General features: G+C 32.1%; 2 protein-coding genes across 3 annotated transcripts in view; both read right to left on the reverse strand.

Moving 5' to 3' along the window:
• LOC131946907 (WD repeat and FYVE domain-containing protein 3) overlaps positions 1-10,396 on the reverse strand; it is a 35,920-nt gene extending 25,524 nt beyond the window's left edge. The window contains exons 1-23 of one of the 2 annotated variants that reach the window (XM_059307915.1): positions 10,341-10,396; positions 9,588-9,770; positions 9,125-9,322; positions 7,834-7,957; positions 7,230-7,504; positions 6,672-6,864; positions 6,355-6,541; positions 6,064-6,230; positions 5,742-5,797; positions 5,502-5,648; positions 5,317-5,414; positions 4,990-5,150; positions 4,621-4,713; positions 4,301-4,494; positions 3,899-4,037; positions 3,541-3,641; positions 2,993-3,138; positions 2,797-2,883; positions 2,408-2,645; positions 2,008-2,096; positions 1,760-1,885; positions 1,509-1,672; positions 145-378 (exon numbers count right to left, since the gene is read on the reverse strand). In XM_059307915.1, the coding sequence (XP_059163898.1) occupies positions 145-378; positions 1,509-1,672; positions 1,760-1,885; positions 2,008-2,096; positions 2,408-2,645; positions 2,797-2,883; positions 2,993-3,138; positions 3,541-3,641; positions 3,899-4,037; positions 4,301-4,494; positions 4,621-4,713; positions 4,990-5,150; positions 5,317-5,414; positions 5,502-5,648; positions 5,742-5,797; positions 6,064-6,230; positions 6,355-6,541; positions 6,672-6,864; positions 7,230-7,504; positions 7,834-7,957; positions 9,125-9,310 (3,205 nt within the window). In that variant the 5' untranslated portion in view covers positions 9,311-9,322; positions 9,588-9,770; positions 10,341-10,396. Of the gene's footprint in view, positions 1-144; positions 379-1,508; positions 1,673-1,759; positions 1,886-2,007; positions 2,097-2,407; positions 2,646-2,796; positions 2,884-2,992; positions 3,139-3,540; positions 3,642-3,898; positions 4,038-4,300; positions 4,495-4,620; positions 4,714-4,989; positions 5,151-5,316; positions 5,415-5,501; positions 5,649-5,741; positions 5,798-6,063; positions 6,231-6,354; positions 6,542-6,671; positions 6,865-7,229; positions 7,505-7,833; positions 7,958-9,124; positions 9,323-9,587; positions 9,788-10,340 lie in introns of those variants that run through there. The other variant, XM_059307916.1, reaches the window with a different exon arrangement.
• Positions 10,397-14,314: 3,918 nt separating this feature from the next.
• Positions 14,315-17,994, reverse strand: LOC131946926 (uncharacterized). Its single transcript, XM_059307974.1, has 3 exons — positions 17,821-17,994; positions 16,548-16,676; positions 14,315-15,929 (listed from the first exon to the last, which is right to left on the reverse strand). Exons 1-3 carry the CDS (start codon positions 17,879-17,881, stop codon positions 15,703-15,705), a joined length of 417 nt encoding a protein of 138 aa, XP_059163957.1. The 5' UTR covers positions 17,882-17,994; the 3' UTR covers positions 14,315-15,702.
• Positions 17,995-18,139: the final 145 nt, after the last annotated feature.

Here is an 18,139-nt window from a genome sequence, read left to right on the forward strand (position 1 = left end):
ACAAAAACAAAATGGCAAATTTTACTTTCAGGATATGTTACCTTCCTAACTATATTATTAATCAATTGAGAATGTCAAATATTTAGGTGTAAAACAAAAAAAGACATCACTTTTTCAAAACCAAGTTATTTTTAAGTTAGGTACCTGTTCCTATTCCACCAATTACAACAGGCTCTGAGGTTCCAACAACACCACCCACTACTGATGGGGTTGGTGGGCCTTGAGGTGCTATACTGGGCAAATATAAACAAGAAAAGCCCTCTGCACTCATGTCAAATTCAACAAAAGCTGGAGTAACTGATGATCCATGCATTCGACTATCACGAGGAGTTGTCATTGAGACTAAACACTTGACTCGTGTAAGAGGAACTGTACCACCTAAAGACAATTATAAAAGTACACATTGATATTCATTGAAATAGAACTCCAAGATAAGCTTACAAAAAATAAAGATATAAATACACTTACAAAACCTGTACAAAAAAGATGATTCACTAATATTTTAATAAATATAAGTAAATGATGAATCAATGCGTTTGAAAATTTAAATTGCAGCTTGTAAATTACTAATGTTGGCGAGAGCAGAAACACTACAATAATAAACCGGTAGTGATCTCCCCTAAACTTTCTCGAATATTCTTATATAAAACAACAGGGGATGGTAACTGGGGATATAGTTATGATTTTTAATCCATTTTAAATACTTAAACTTTTAAAAATAGAATAGAATCTCATAAAAAAAACATTGCGCACCAAGCAAACGCCGAATAAAAACGCGTATAATAGTGCGCAATATTATTAGTACTTTAAAAATTTACATTAGTTTTTTGAGAAATCGGAAGTAGCGTAAATTACTACTTCCAGTCAACGGAAATTACTCAAAATTTAACAGAAGGTAGAGAATTAGATCTTTTACTTACATGTGAAATTTCATTTATCTATCTGAAATAGTACTCAAGTTATAGGCTTTTAAAAAATTCAAAGTAGGAAAAGTACCACTTCCGGTTATCGGAAATCGCTCAAAAGTTGATACGGATCTACGATTTTGATAAAATACTTATATATGAAATTTCATCAACCTAGCTGTAACGGTACTCAAGTTATCGTGTTTACACACGGACAGACACACACACACACAGACACACACACACACAGACATACGGACAAGATTGCAAAATTATGTTTTTCCGTATCAGTGAGGTGTAAAACGTCGAGATTTGTAAAAATCTCGATTTTTTTTTTTTGCACGATTACAATACTTTCTCTATACTACGTATATACGAGAAAGAAAAAATGATGTATACAGGGTAACTGAATGATAAGACCAACACAACATTCTTCTAAATAATGAAAACCCACACTTTAGTAATAAAATGGGAACTCAAAACAAATCTGCATGTAAACATGTGAAGTCAAACCAGATGAATCAGTAAAGCCTTAATGAACAATAAAATAAAAATAATTTCCAACCTAAGATAATAAAACTCTTCTAATGTTAAATACTCTACCTGCTGAGTTTAGCTTCTTTTCTGTTTCCACTGTTGCTGGTTTTTCTTCCAAATCCAAAGATGAGGACATACCATCTGGGTCAGTAATGGCTAAAGACTGGTCTTCAATGTCTTCTTCTTCAACAGATCGACAGCTCAGTGGAGAGCCAAGACGAAGAAAATCCCTTAAGAACGAAATTAAATTAAATCCTGTAATGTAAAAAGGTTTAAAACAATACAATTAAGTTGTCAATAAAAGTTTATAAATGTACCTTAAATCCCTAGAGGTCAAAGATTGGGATGCAAGCCTCTCAAACATGTACTGCATGTATGTGTGAAGTGGATGAGATTCATCTGCTAGTGCAGCACTACCATGGCTAAGCAATTCATGTGGAAATCTGAATATAATTCAAAAAAATATACTTTTAGTGAGAAAGAATTTAAAGATTCAAATATCTCTTTTAAGATTATATACTTAATCATCTAATATTATCTAATGTCTTATCTAATTTTTTTTTACCTAGCATCACACATAATTTGTTGATTCCTTTCATTTCTCACAAGAGATTTTAACAGATCAGCAATGAATATCTTAAGATCCCAGGAAGCCTATTTAAAGAAAAAATGTATTGTCAATTAAAAAAAATTTGAGAGCCAAAAAGGATTCAAAGTACTTCCATGTCATCAAAGATTTAATAATATTCTCACATTGCACAAGCGTACAGTGTAAATAGTAAAACAAAAGATTTTCATATTTTTTTTTATTATTAGGATTTTTTTTAGTCACTGTGTTATGAAAATAAAAAAAGTGTTTTACTTTCTATAAAATATAACCGTGATGTTTTGAATAGTAATAAGTAAGTTTACCACTAATTAAAGTTAGGTTAAAAAACATGTGCCAAAAGAGTTTAGGCAAATACCTGAAGGTAATCCTCAACTTCAATTGCAGGTAACAAGTGAAATATGGATAAAATTGCCCCAGAATGAATAATGATGGAATCGGATCCTCCACTGCTGAAGTTGATTAACAGACTGCCAGTACTTCCACTTTTTGGTCGCATATTAGAGGAATGTGCTTGTGGTGATGCTTGGCTCTCCTCAATCACAGATGTGTGTTTTTTTAAACAGGGTGAATCTGCTGGTTTAATCTGATTTGGCCTGAAACATTTTTAATTACATTGTTTGGAATCATTTATTGTGCTTGTATGCATTATGAAATATCATGAAAGTTATATACAATAAAACATTTAATATGATAACAGATTCCGCAGCATTATTTTTTAAGAACAACAGAACCAGCACCACTTACTTGTCAAAAGCATCCAAAGCCATGTCGTATAAATATCTCAGAATAATGCATGCAGACAACAAAATCTTTGGAATTGATGCAGGGGCCCTGAAGAAATGCAAAGAGTTACTATTCGGAATTTCATTGCTAAATTAAAAAAAACATTATTTTACATGTAGTTTTAAGGACGTTGGTAAAGTCTTTGTAAAATACTTACTTTTCCTCCTTACTGTGGATAAAAACTGCTCCAAAACACTCCAGCAAATCAGAAAGAACAACTCCATCTGAAGCAGTGGGAATGTCAACTGTGTTTGAAAAACAGCCCAACAGTCTCACGGCTTCGGTCAAGCTATCATAACGTACCTAGTCAGCAAAGAAAATATTTTTATATATTGCTTCAGATGGATATTTTGACAAGTGTTATTACTTGTAATGGAGAAAACGAAAGGTAGATCAATATTAATAACTGTATTTATAAGCAATAAATATTTATGCATCATTAAGAATGATCATAAACTAATGTTTATTGTTTAAGCATTACATTAAACATAATCATTAGGTAGACCTATACAGTGGTTAACTCTAAACCTGTTTTTAAGATTGATAATTATACTGTTTTAAAAATTAATAATTATATTTATTAGAATTTAATAACAAGCTGCTTGGTAAAAGATACTAGATGAGGAAAGTACGAATGTTGTTGCTGATGATCTTTCTTAGGAGTAAACTGAGCAGGATATTATGAACATTATTTTGTATGCAAACCTCTGTAGCAAAAAATTTAGCGTTGGCTGGTTCATATCTCATGGCAACAGTCAAGGTGCTGAACACTGTTTTCAGCATTACTAAAACCTCTTTTTTCTCAACTGAAATAATTTAACAAAAATTGTTTGCATTAAGAACAGAGATTATACATCAAACATTGACAAAATTATAGTAGGATTAAATATAGGAATCTGCATACATTTGTACCCTGCCCACTTATAAATAAGTCTACCAGTAGGTGCTACCTGCATATCTATTGTCACAGCTAGGGTGAAAAAGAAGATGGATACTACAGCCTTTGTACTGCTGTTACAAATATTTTAGTTTTTATGCTAACAAGAACAAAAAATAAATATACCTGAATCCCATGGGGCTTTAGGAGGGTCTGACAAACATCCTTCCATAGAAACTAATACGGACATGACGTACACAAAACCTCCAACTTTTCTAAACACTGTTCTGGTGCGGTGGCTTTCCCGAAGCACATTAAGTAAGGACTGAAATGAAAGTAACATTTTTCAACTTTATTCACCGTGAAGTGCAGAGAAACTTAATTTTATTTGGAAAATTACAAAACAATATAAATGTAATGTGTAATTTCAAATACCAACTATAAGTTTTAAGTGGACAATTGAAAATAATGACAAGTCACAGAAAATTATACAGTGCTAAATGTTTATCACACATTAGTAACAAATATAACTAAGGCATAAATCTGCTGGAAAATCAAAAAAGTTGGTAAAATTTTCCATGTACTCACTTTCAGTATGTGAGTTTTTAGTTCCAAATCAGTGACAGATGCAGTGGGCATAAGTCCTAACAGTGTGCCCATGTCATCGTCACCTCCAGGTGACAAAACCAGCTGTTGAACAATGTGCAGAGACTGTTGTCTACACTCTGGAAATGGTACCATATTATGGGCACAGCGAGCACCTCCACATTCCCTAAATACACCTGTATATCATAAAATTTATAATTAATACTCAAGTTTCAGAGAAATGACCTTTTTTTAAATAATTGCAACTAATTTTTTTTTTTAATTTTTTTATTTCTAGATAATGAATTTCAAAACAAACCAACCTGCATTAGCACCATTACCAGACAGCAGAACTGATAAAGCTTCCATTACCAGTAAACCAAGTTCTTGCTGTTCTTCTTCAATTGGAACTGATTCTGTTAAATCAAAGAGGATCAAGATCTTAAATTTTAGCCAAACATTTTTAACAAATGGAAAAAATTTATAAGGGGTAATAACAAACACAAATTATTTTTAAGATGGTCTTATTATTTAAATAAAAATGATCAATAGTCCATAAATATTATGTATAAATAGATGGGTTTTTTTATACTTAATTTTCTTTTATTTTTTACAAATTTACTTTATTACTAATTTACTTTAACACTATTACCACAAATTAGAATCTTAAATCATTTCAGAAGGATTCAAACCTGTGCTGCTGCTCTGTTCTTTTAAAAGAGCAGCATATCTATGGAGACAAGTTACCATTACTTCCAACATCCCAACTTCTCTGAAAACATCCCTGTAAACACTGTGATACCGCAGAATTCGCAGCATGGATTTCATACACAAAATACTGCATTCGATGGAACTAGACAAAAGAAAAGTTCCCTATCAAAACCTAAAATTACATTAAACAATAAATATTTTATAAATATTACAAAAAAATTATGATTTAGAATAAGAAAGTATGAATAACTAAATCAATAAATTAATAAATCATCAATAATACTGATTCAGGTGTAAAATGTACTTACTGTTGAGATTTAATGAGTATACTGACACTAATCAGTTCTTTACATGGCACAAAGTTAAGATTGAAGACTAGAAACTCCAACATCTCAAAAAATTTGATCTAAACAAAAAATTGAAACAATTTAGAATTAGCTGTTTTTTTTTTCTTAATATGTGTATGAAATATGGTTTAAAACATTATTAATACCTGAATATCTTCAGGTTTAAGATAAATCTTTTCAGCAAATTGAGATAGAGTGTGCTGTGTTTCTAGAATGAAGTAATTAGCATTGTCTTGATGATATATGCTGCTGATGACATCAAGAATAGTACTGCAAAGGTGACTTGTACTAGACTGAAATTATAAGAAAGTTATGAACACATTAAATTTTTAAAAATAACAAAGATATTTATCTAAACCTAACTATAAATACTCTCTATAACTTACTTTCAGAAAGACTGATTGCAACACCTGAAAAGCTTGTAAGTTTCTAACACTAACACCTAAAAGAAAGAAATGAGCACCACAATGTGTAAATAGCATAAAACAAATAGCTTAAATGTGTTAGAAACAAGACTTACTAAAAAGAAAAGCATAATTAAGTATTTGGGAAGCTTTTCAAACAATAATTAAAGAATGTAGTCATTAAGTTAAACATGGACAGAAATTTACTTTGAAGTTTTACATCTTTTTTTTTAAAAAGTAACCTTATACTTATAAAGAAAATAAATGTTGAATCTACCAGTGAAGTCAAGAGTTAGCTACCAACCTTTTCCAGAAGGACTTGGAATGATGAACCCTGGCATTTGAAATAAAGAACCTGTGTTGCTGTAACTTGGTTTCATTTCTGAAAACCCACAGGTGGTAAGAGAGCCCACTAGGAGAACTAAATTTCTTAATGCTTGAATAGATTCTTCAGCCAAATCCAGCTCTAGCCTGTAAGATTGCAAGTTGAAAAATAAGGCACTTTTTTTAATAGAAATTTGTAAAACTTGCAGAATACAAAAAAAAAAAACTTTGTATAAAACAAAAAAGATATTGCCTTCACACAATAACTTACTTCAATAAAAACTCTGAAAGAAAAACATAGCCTTGGCAAGAACGAAAATCATCCAGTAGTAACTGAGATACTTCACTTGAGTCTTTTAAGAAACAAAATACTGTAACAAACATTTCTACTAGTTCTAGTGGAGACAGGTCTTGTGCCCGTTGCATATTTTCAATACAATGCCGAACACATCCTTTTTCTGAAAAAAATGTAATATTTTTCAAATTTTATTTATCATGTCCTAAAATTGTTTTTGTATTTAAAAAAAAATACAAAATTGATAACATGTCATATCTAAAAAAAAATGTTATGGTTGATCTATAACTTACCATGAATGTAGTTGACCACGTGTGGTGTAAGCCCATGACGTGACAAAGTTACCAGTACTTCTCCGGCACTTTGTCTCCACATTATATTATGTTTTGGGCACCAGCTAGTTATAGCACTGAATAAAAGACTCAAATCATCTTTCCTGGCAAGTTCTTCTGCAGGTGATGTGTGATTACACAATCTGACCAAAACCTAAAAAAATAAGATTGATTCTTTTAGAAAATTAAAAGTATTAGCAAAATAATTCACTTTCAGCTTGAAAGTAAATAACATTTAATGTAATCCAAATAACTACATTAAAAATTATGTATTATTAAAAATTAATTTTAAAAAATTAAGAAATAAAAAAATTAAAAATATAAATTATCCTTTGTTATAGCGTGTAAATTAACTATTTTTGCTAATCTCTTTTAAGGATATTTTTCCCTTTAACTCAGAATTTCTTCAGACTTCCACCAATAGGACTCTAAATAATTTCTAGTAGTGCATGAGGTTTATAAGTAACACTTTTTCAGTAATTTACTGCATACTACTTTTTTCACTGTGGCTTAATTTACCTGAACAAATATCTTCTGCAATAATATTCTTTTTTCTTTAGGAGTAAACTGGCAACCAGGCAGCAACTTATCATCATTTTCTATTGGTGGTAGGTCAAAGAATAGGTACAAACACTTTACAAGAGTAGATGGCAGTGAGGCAGCAGTCATACAGTCAATAAGTGTATTGCCACCCAGCGATAGAAGATTGATGGCTGTTAGCAGCATCCAACCGTTTTCATTTTCTACTTGTGATTCCATTTCAAGCAGTTGAACAATAGCACAGCTTGCTGCCTCTGTATCAAATAGCAACCATAGTAACTCAAATCATAATAATTCTCTCTTGGTATGATAAATTACTTATATTTTTCCTAGCTTTTGCTTATGTTATAAACATATTATTAAAGGACAACTTTTGAAAGTTAAAGCTCTATCAAGGGTCAGTCAAATTTTCACTCTGAACATTATTTAAAGAAGAATTTAGTTTAATCACACAATCACTAAACTTAACCAAAAATTAAAGTCAGATTGTCTATGATATCAGACTTATTCAACAATTAGTGAACAGCCATATATACCACCAGCAGTAATATGAAATTTTCCAAATATGATTTTAATGATTTACCAGTAGATTGATTTGATGCTCTTCTCCTTATCTCTGTCACCATTAATTTAGACACATGACTGCAGAACTGAAGAATATCACTCCATTTATCTGTCATTTCACTGGACTGAGTGTTCTCAAAAACCTTTACAATATAAAAATATTGTGTCAAATAAAACACAGTGATGTGTAAAGCAAGATGATATACAACAATGTACGGTAAACTTGGTAAAGATGTTCTGAAAGTTAAGTCAATTTAAAATACTAAAATACTTAAAAATACTAAAATACATAACTTTATAAAATGCTGTTCAAATTATATAGAACGAGCCAACCCGCAGCATCTATTTAGTTGTTTTATTTTCTACTTTTCAGTAATTCATAATTTGTGAATTCGATAGTACCAACGCTGCCAGTGAAAATATTTGCTTTAAAACACTATCAGTAGCTCGTTAAGGACGATAACCCCCCCCCCCCCCCCCCCCCCAATGAAAGCAGCCTACTCTTAGTTACCTCCCCTAAGTTTAAAATAGTTTCAACCTAAATTATCTGCCCCTAATAGCCGTCACTAAACCCGGCTCTACGATTGTAAACATTTAGCGTGAACCACAGCTCACCAGACCATGGAGGGTTGGGGGGGGGGGGTCGTAGGGAGCGCGCTTACAGCTTGGTGTTTTCTATTGTCTCCAAGAAGAGAATTATATAATATATATATAGATAATTTATTTCAAACTATCGAAGTAATAAATATATCTTAATAATAATTGATATCTACAATCTTTTAGATATGTGAGAATCTTATGTAGTCTGCTCTTCCTGCATAGATTTTAGGGAATTTTGTATTAATTAGTTGACTGAAATAATTAACATTGATAGAGAGATACAGTAGCCTGAAAATTGAAAAAAAAATATTAAAATTATGTTATGTGCATATTGTTTGATTCTCTATTATCAAAATTTTAAAAATTATTTTTTTAGGTTTCTGCAATTTTATTAATACTAGGTTAAACCAGCAGATTATAAAGTGCTCAAAAGCAGAAAGCATGATACTAGAAGTCTAAGGGCTTTTTTTAGTTTTAGAAGCTCTCTAGGATATTATGGAATTTCCTGAGGATGCATGAACTCTATCTTTTAAATGCAGTTTATTATTTGGTTCAAGAAAATTTAAATTAACCATTTTTTGTAAATTTGTCAATACAACATGAGTTTCTATAACACTTTAACAGTTAGGCCTAATAAACAAAATAGGTTTTGATTAGTTTACTTCCAGTAAGATAAAAGATTAAGATTATTATTTTGACTTTACATTTACCTTAATGAAAAGAGGAAGCATACTGTACAACTTCTCTTCCTGATTCTTCTGGGAAGGTTTTAATTGCGGGTGTCTAAACTCTGTAAAAAGTTTCCGCAAATGCATAAGACCTAAGTTGCTGTCCTGGGAAGACTGAGATGAATCACTAATGGCCCGCTGGCCAAGCATTTTCTTGACAAAGCTCATGATGCTTTTACTCTGAAAACAATACATAGTTTTATTAAATTTCATTAAAAAAAATTTAAAATCATTTTTAAATTTATAAATATGTAAGGTTAGCTATGAATGAAAAATCTTTTAAATTTTAAATACAGTTGAGTACACTCAATGATCCCATGACTATGTAACAGATTTATAATAATGTATATAGATCTAGACCTATACACACATTCAGTTATTTCATAATTTTATGAGAGTATGGTTAGTACAGTTTATACATTAATTGAAGAAATTTTTTTCCTACCTAATTTGATTGCTCCTCTAATGAATCATGAGCTCATTAGTTTCTTTTAAAAAGCTTCTGTTAGCTTAAAAGTGTAGGCTAATAGAGCCTTTCAGTATCCTCGAGGTCTTGCATTGCTATTATTTTTGTCTTTAAAGAATGGTAGTTACTAGTAGTTAGGTCTTTTGTCCCTGGTATTTTTAACTAGTAATTAATGATATTTTTATTAGACATAGAACCTAGATCTAGGCCCTATTGATATTGTTGTGGCTATTCAACTTATTCAAAGTATTCATTATTCATAGACCTACTACTAGATCTACTACTGACTACTACTACTATTAAATAAAAATTTATTAAGAAAGTAGGGCCTAGAGACTTAAATTTTTAAGTAAGCCTACAAAAAAGTTGGGTATTCCATAATTTTAAAGAAATAGGCCTAGTTTAGGACTCTATTAAGACTATTATTATATCTACATATTTGCCACGGCTTATTATTATTTACACTAGTAACTAACTGAACTGTGACTAACAGACTGAGACTGAACACAAGCAGTAAAACAATACAGCTGAACTCAGTCAGAACTGGTGTTTTTGATTGACAGACTGTGACTGGCAACTTGCAGTTACATTGTAATGAAAAGCTTTCTACAGAAAATGCATTTTAGAATAGTATGGTTAAGAATTAAGAAAATCTTAGAGCTTAATACATATTTTACTATTTAATCATTGTCTTAGCAACAAAAGTAAAGTAAAATCATTGAATCACTTTACATTAAAACACTACGGATTATATTAATCGATTACATCCTCCATTGAACTTCCTGTGTAGATGGGTTTCCTAAACGTAAAAAGCGTAAAGGCGATTTTGTTCAAAGCAACCAGGGTAATGGTTAAAATAATAAAAATAAACAGTAGGCCTAAAGTTAAAAGAAAACAAGAAATAAATTAGTTATCAGTTATAGAGGAGAACTATATTTAGAATCTATATTTATTGAGACAAGAATTTTCTAAATATATAGGGCCTGTCTAAGTCGATATATGCATGTGTTTCTTTAGTTTGCGTGTTATTTTTATTGTAGTTAGTATGAGATCAGCCGAATGAGATCTGCAAATCTAGATTCCAATGTGAATGTAATAAAGGTCTAGATCTAGATCTACATATATATCTAGTCTATAATATCATAATATGCTTACATATTTTCCCTGTCCGGGGTGGGGGGGGGGACAGTAATGCATAATTTTTATTTTCCGTATAGAGAAAATATTGTAATCGTGCTAAAATTGAGACCGAGATTTTCACAAATCTCAACGTTTCGATCAAGACATAGCCCAAGCCAATGTTCAGTAGAACGTTCCAACTAAGATGTTTAAAACATGATGATGACGTGATGCGCTTTTTTCTGTTTGCGCTTTTTTCCGTTAGCGCTTTTTTCCGTTGCGCTTCTTTCTGGTCACCGTTTGTAAGCGAGGATTACAAAGGAAAAGAACGAAAAATTAACGATACTTGATGGGAATGATGGATTTAAGTGTTAGATTATTAAAGTGCTCATGGTCTAAATTTATGATTTAAAAAATTACTATTGAAAGTCTTTCAAAACAATTTTCATTTTATATACTTAGAATAATAATTTTCAATTACGAACATTACATTAAAAAAAAAATTTAAAGTGTATCAACGTTTATAAACTTTCTAAAATTGTGTCTGAAATGTTTTTGCATTTTGTCCTTTAGTTCTCATAACGTCCCTTGATTTGGAAAACACAGTCACTTCCCTTTTAAAAAAAACATTAAGTTAAATCGGGGGAAGAAAGAATTTACTTTTTATTACTTTGTTTTGGTGTTAGGGAAAAAAATAATTACATAATTAGCGGGGATTGATTAAGTGCAATGTCGTTGGTATTTTTAATACTGCCTTTTATTTATTCTATACATTGAACATACTGTTTACTAATTATTTTTTTTAATCAATAACATTTAATAAGCCAGGTCCTACAAATCCTATATGTTTATTTCTTTCCATTTACGGATAAGCTTGGAGTATTATAATTTTGTTCACTAAATTGAAACAGGCGCTTCCACCGGCGCACATGCACGGTTCGATTTGGCGCCCTGGGCTATCATGTGAGCGCTATGCTGCATAATTTCGTTTTAAACAGTGCACTAGACTCACTAGACTATGGGTAAGAAAGGTTATTATAGTCTTTAAGTTAATCAAATCCGGGCGTCCTCCGGCATCCCGACAGGGTGCTATTTGGCGCCCCGGGTCTTCCCGTGTTCGCTATTGTACCTACGTTCGCATAGTCGAGTTCAAAAGACTATGAATAAGTTGGGTACTATAGTCGTTTACTAAGTTGAATCAGGCGGTTACGTCGCACGTCGTCATGGTGCGATTTGGCGCCCTGGGCTAGACTGTGGATACTTTGAGTTTATCTTTGCGTTTGTGTTTTCTTTGTGTTTGAGTTTGGGTTTGTGGTTGTGTTTGCGTTTGGATTTGGGTTTGTTTTCGTTCGCTTTTTTTCTTTGCGTTTGTGTTTTTGTTTGCTTTTTTTGCGTTTGTGTTTTCTTTGTGTTTGTGGTTGTGTTTCTGTTTGTGTTTGTATTTGTGTTATGTTTGCGATGTTTTTTATGTGTTTTGGTTTTGTTTGGTTGTGGTTGGGTTTGTGTTTGCGTTTGGATTTGTTTTCGTTTGCTCTTTTGTTTGCGTTAGTGTTTGTGTTTTCTGTGTGTTTGTGTTTGTGGTTGGGTTTGTCTTTGCGTTTGTTTTTGTGTTTTCGTTTGTGTTTGTTTTGTTTTAGTGTTATGTTTGCGTTTTTTGTGTGTTTTGGTTGGTTGTGGTTAGGGTGGGCAATGCCGGGTAAATGCTGATTACTTAATTTAACACACAAGTTATGGTCCTTTACAGATACGTTTTTCAGATGCCAGTGCAGGGCCTGGCCGGCTAGTGTATATATATATATATATATATATATATATATATATATATATATATATATATATATATATATATATATATATATATATATATATATATATATATATATCAGTGTTTCTTCGAGGTATCTCATTGGTAGAAAGTCTACCGCCCCCCCCCCCCCCCCCCCCCCGAACGAAATGGAATTTTTATATAAAACATATACTTTTACCAGTGTCCGCCTCCCCCCCCCCCCTCCCGAAAATATCAAGCACCCCCCTTGCATGGAGAAAAAAAGTCTGGAAGAAACACACACACAACTATATATATATATATATATATATATATATATATATATATATATATATATATATATATATATATATCTTCGGGAGGGGGGAGGTGAAGGAAATATCTCCCCCCCCCTTCCCGCGGACGAAATGGAATTTATAAAGAAAATATATACTTTTAACAGTGTCCGACCCCCCCCCCCCCCCCCCCGTCATAAAATTAGTCTATGTGAACATTTGCTAGTGTCCATTATAACATTTACAAGTCCTTTATTATCTGTAAGATTACACTTACAAACTAGGAAATTTTCCCGTGTTTTATTTTTTATCGTTATCATAGTAGCGAACACATAACGGAAGTTTAGTACAATATTAAAAATCGTAACTAAGATCTACATGCAATTCTCATCACAGTGGTATACATTTCTAGAGGCTTAAGTGTTACGTGTTTAAGCCCTGAATGATAGGGATACAAGTCAGTATTTGGGGGGGGGGTATAAATAAAGCCCCCCCCCCCCTCTAAACTGCTTCACAACAGCCTTTTCTAAACATGGCATCAAATGGGCCAGTCAGAAAGGTCTTTGGTGCAAGTACAGTATCGATACAGCTCTCTGCTATAGGTCCCCAATCCAATGGCATGCGGCATAATGAATGATAATGGCTTCAACTTGACTACCGACATAATTCACATTAACCGTCCCGAAAGGGTTTTCGACAAAAGCTGTCGTCGCTCACTAATCTCGGGACGCAGAGTAATCAAACCGTCGTTGTTCAATAAGCGCTCATCAATAATCGCCCGCCGAAAATTAAGCTCCTTTCCAAATTAAATCAAGCTCTTCTTTTCTTATTAGACTCACTTTTCAAGTTTGTTTTATTTTAACTTCACGTTGATGTCAGTGGCCACCACGAGCGGGAGGGGGGGGGGGGAAGAAACAAGTCTGGCAGAAACACTGGTCGAGTTGAGTGCGGTATCAACGTACTCAGGGTTTTCATACAGCACATCCTTTGGCGTCAAGGCAATGTGGACAAACCCTAGCCCCAACAAATAAGATCATGATGCATTGCCGACATTGTTCATTTTTAATAACTTTGTAATCAGCCGAAAATGTTGATTTGTTATATGTAGTTGATCGTGCAAAAAATTGACTAATCCGAATGTTATCAAATTCAATTTTGATAACTGCCACATTTCTTACAGCACATAGATCTAGATCTAATATTAAATGAGTCTAATTTAGGATATTTTGCCCTGATGCCACAGGAATTTTACTAATCCTGAATCTATACTTTGTAAATTGCTAATCAGGTTTATCAAATTTTAAAAAAAAAAAAAACCTGTTCTCAGTATATGATCAAGGGTAATCTATTAAGTTTGAGAGCTTTCATGTAAAGCATAAATAGGTGTTAAATACCAATGAAGACCTGGATATTCTAGATAATCTAGATATTAAAACCTTTTGCGAATAGCCAAGTACCACTACTGTACAAATGTTAGTTTAAAGTGTAGGACCACTATTTTTAAAAATATAAAATATAGCAAAGTGTCACATATTACTCTGTTTATTGCATGATTTTAAGTAGAAAAAATATTCTCGAAGTAGACATTCATTCTCAAGCACCCAAAATAATAAAGACAACTTTACACTGGGGGAAAAATTTTTTAAAAATAAATGCCAGCTGGAATAAACATATTCAATGGACAGTAAATGCAGTGGAGATTCAAAAAGGCTAAAATGTACGTACAAAAATGTAAACAAAAATATTTTAATTTATTAACAGCTAAAACTCATTCTTTTAAAAATTTTACTGCACTGAAACAGACCACTTGCATTTTCACTTAACACATGCACTGGTTTCCAGGTTACTCAAAAAGCCATTTGTACACTTTAAAAAAAATCTCCAGTAAATGCTAATCTAGAAACAATTATCAGAAATATTTTCAATATAATACTACTGTGAATTGTACCCATGGGCATGGTATTGATCTGTACTAATTTATTGAAAGCTTCAAATTAAAATTACAATTTAAAGCAACAACACAATGTAAACATTATAAAAGTATATAAAATATGCAGAAATAAACCTTAAAGTGGCTGACTAAGTAGCAAATAAACATTTGCTATCTTACAATTTATACAAGGGAATGTTTCAAAAATCTTACATGTATACAATTTCAAGTGTAGGATAAAATTAAAACAGCAATGAAATTTTAACTTTACAACAAAGGATGGTCATGATTTATTTCCTGCATAGCTGTTACCTTGTATTTTAGATAGCACTTTACACTAATCAATGCCGACCAAAACACTGAGCATGTCAATGCATCTTATACTAAACTTTTGACCCAAAATAGTTGTAGAATTTTTAAGGGGGAGTAGTAGTTCAGGATAATTTTAGACCTAAAGATGACTAGACCATAGAAATTTACAATGAAAACAAACTTGAGATTCAATTATGCTTGAATAATGATAGCTAGAAAGAAAAAATCTGAGCAGGTCGACAAATATAAATCATTGACAATAAACAATTCATACGGGTATACACTGACTGCCCTCTGTAAATTAGGAGTATATCTGGAGCTAATTATTTAAAAAATTTAAGAACATGGAAACAAAGTCCCAACAGGCAAAACTTGTCCGAATGCTCCATGTGGTGAAAGCACAAATTAGTAATCACAATTTCTTATGAACAATCAGAAAATTTCAGTGAAAAATTGGTAAATTGTTGTGAAAATAGTAAAAAACCAGACCATGAATTCTTTCAGCAGGATGCAGCTAATGGTGAACAGACAAGTTAAAGCCCTAGTTTTCAAAGAAATTTTTAGATGTCTTAATGGACAGGATAGCTTATAATTAACATCTGACAGAAATTAAGTTTAGTTTTGTGCAAATGTACATTTTAAGACAATCTAATACCAAACATCCACAGAAGTTCACAAAAATTTGGTAAGGCTAAAAACACTAAAAAGCATAGCAGCTGTTAAGGACACAGAAAGTGGCAAGCTGTCTGCCTTGTTGCATACTTCATCAGTTTCACTTTTGCAGTGGCAGTACCATGATTTATAACGATATGTTCCAGTTCGTTCCAGACAATCTCCTAAACTTCCAAGAGTGGCACACTGACGAAAGACCCTTGTCTGATCAGCACCGTTGTAGTAAACTGTAAAAATAAAAAATTTAATTTCAAGTCTTCTAAAGGCTGAAATTTCAAGTCTTCTAAAGACTGAAATTTCAAGTCTTCTAAAGACTGAAATTTCAAGTCTTCTAAAGACTGAAATTTCAAGTCTTCTAAAGACTAAAATTTCAAGTCTTCTAAAGACTAAAATTTCAAGTTTTCTAAAGACTAAAATTTCAAGTCTTCTAAAGACAGAAATTTCAAGTCTTCTAAAGACAGAAATTTCAAGTCTTCTAAAGACAGAAATTTCAAGTCTTCTAAAGACAGAAATTTCAAGTCTTCTAAAGACAGAAATTTCAAGTCTTCTAAAGACAGAAATTTCAAGTCTTCTAAAGACAGAAATTTCAAGTCTTCTAAAGACAGAAATTTCAAGTCTTCTAAAGACAGAAATTTCAAGTTTTCTAAAGACAGAAATTTCAAGTTTTCTAAAGACAGAAATTACAAATTTTCTAAAGACTAAAATTTCAAGTTTTCTATAGACTGAAATTTCAAGTTTTCTAAAGACTAAAATTTCAAGGTTTCTAAAGACTTGAAATTTCAAGGTTTCTAAAGTTTTAACTATTATGATCAGCCCAAAATACAAACAGCACATATGTTGCTTACTCTGTTGCTCAATTTTCCTGCACATAGTTTGATTAGCCTCACATTCTACTATAGGTGTGGTTGGCCCAGGTGTGATACAAGATTGTGTTTTATTGAAACTGTTACAGCTGTAACATTTCAAAGATGCACCTAAAAAAAGAAATTTGTGAATGAAACCAAAATTAAAATATATCAATTGCACTAACTCCAACATCACTGCTAGGGTCATAATGGATTGGTTAAATGTCAGAAATCTGAAGTGTGATAGATTAATACAAAAGCAATCAAAGTAACAATTTATACAATTTCAGTACTAACCCTATATGTATATTGGTCCTAGATCTAATAAATTTAGAGACTAACTCGTTATTCATAAACAATTAAGGCTTAAAGACTACTTGAATTTAAAATGTGAATCAAGTCCAATCCGAACAAATTATACACCAATACATGGTTACCTAACTTTGACATAGCTAGACAGGGTCATAATTCACTAAACCATGTACAGTAATTGAAGGATATGCTTATGACTTTGAAAAAGGTGATGCTGTCCTTGAACAGAAAGTATAGACCACCTGTATAGTTTGATTGACTGCAACAGGAAACAGCTAATTTAATTAGCTTATTTTGGTGTTTGCCCTACCCTTTAGTACTATTTGTTGGTCCTTTATGAAATTAGTGAAGGTCTAGACAATGCTGAAGTAATACTTTAATGTTGAACTGAAAACTCAACATAGGTGAACAAAACTAAACATCTAGCCTACCATACATAATTTTTTAAGATCTAGATCTAGTTGTGTGTAGTGTGGTGTGTGTGTGTACAGCTCAATACTCAACAAACTTTGGAGTGGAAGCATTTTATTTAAAGGGCTGTTACTGTTAGTTATTTAAAAAGTGAATTCTAAAAATTGGTTTAGCATTTTTAGTGTTTAAGTGTTTAACAAATCCATCAATAATTGGATTAATTTGTCGGTGCTGGATGTTCTACACAACTGTTACTAAGCACTGAAGCAGCACTAAAATGATAAAATCATACGAGAAGTCTAAAATGTGTATGATATGCCTAGGCCTATAGATTTATAAATTGTTATAACTAAATCTATGTTGTATGGCTTGGATCTAATTTCTACATTCTAGATATTAGTCTATGAGTAGATATTAAGGACTAGAATAGTAGAGCTTAACAAAAGCACAACTTCTCACTTACTTTCACTACTCATCACAAGGGTAACAAGTTAGGATTAGACCTCTAGGTTACGAGGGTAAACGAGGGCTGATAAGTGAAGATACTTACATTCACCGACCATTAAAACAACCACGAGCAGCGTGGAAAGAACAAGTTGCTGTAGTTTCATGGTTAGGCCTGGGTCTTCTACACGTTCCACTACTTGTTGAAGTCCGGATTGACACTAAAAAGGGCCTAATGGAGAAGATAGGTCACCTTCAGTTGGTTATTCTTTCCTGCCAGGAGCGCCGTCTAAAGATCCTATTTATAGTCCGTTTTATGTTATTTTAACTGGGTTAGAAAGGTTGTTAGGCTGGAAACTAAAAATTGTAAAACATCTGAATCCAAAAAATAATATTTATCTATAAAATATTTCATTAAGCTTACT

Source organism: Physella acuta, unplaced genomic scaffold (assembly GCF_028476545.2).
Source record: "Physella acuta isolate Inbredline_101_S28 unplaced genomic scaffold, ASM2847654v3 ptg000575l, whole genome shotgun sequence".
Taxonomy (NCBI): Eukaryota; Metazoa; Mollusca; class Gastropoda; family Physidae; genus Physella; species Physella acuta.

What these genes read in the sequence shown, in the direction of transcription:
- LOC131946926 (XM_059307974.1), bottom strand. Translation starts at nt 17,881, where the DNA reads ATGAAACTACAGCAACTTGTTCTTTCCACGCTGCTCGTGGTTGTTTTA. An exon ending in TGTTTTAATGGTCGGTGAAT is followed by an intron (nt 16,677 to 17,820) that starts GTAAGTATCTTC and finishes TTCTTTTTTTAG; the next exon opens with GTGCATCTTTGAAATGTTAC. An exon ending in CAGGAAAATTGAGCAACAGA is followed by an intron (nt 15,930 to 16,547) that starts GTAAGCAACATA and finishes TTATTTTTACAG; the next exon opens with TTTACTACAACGGTGCTGAT.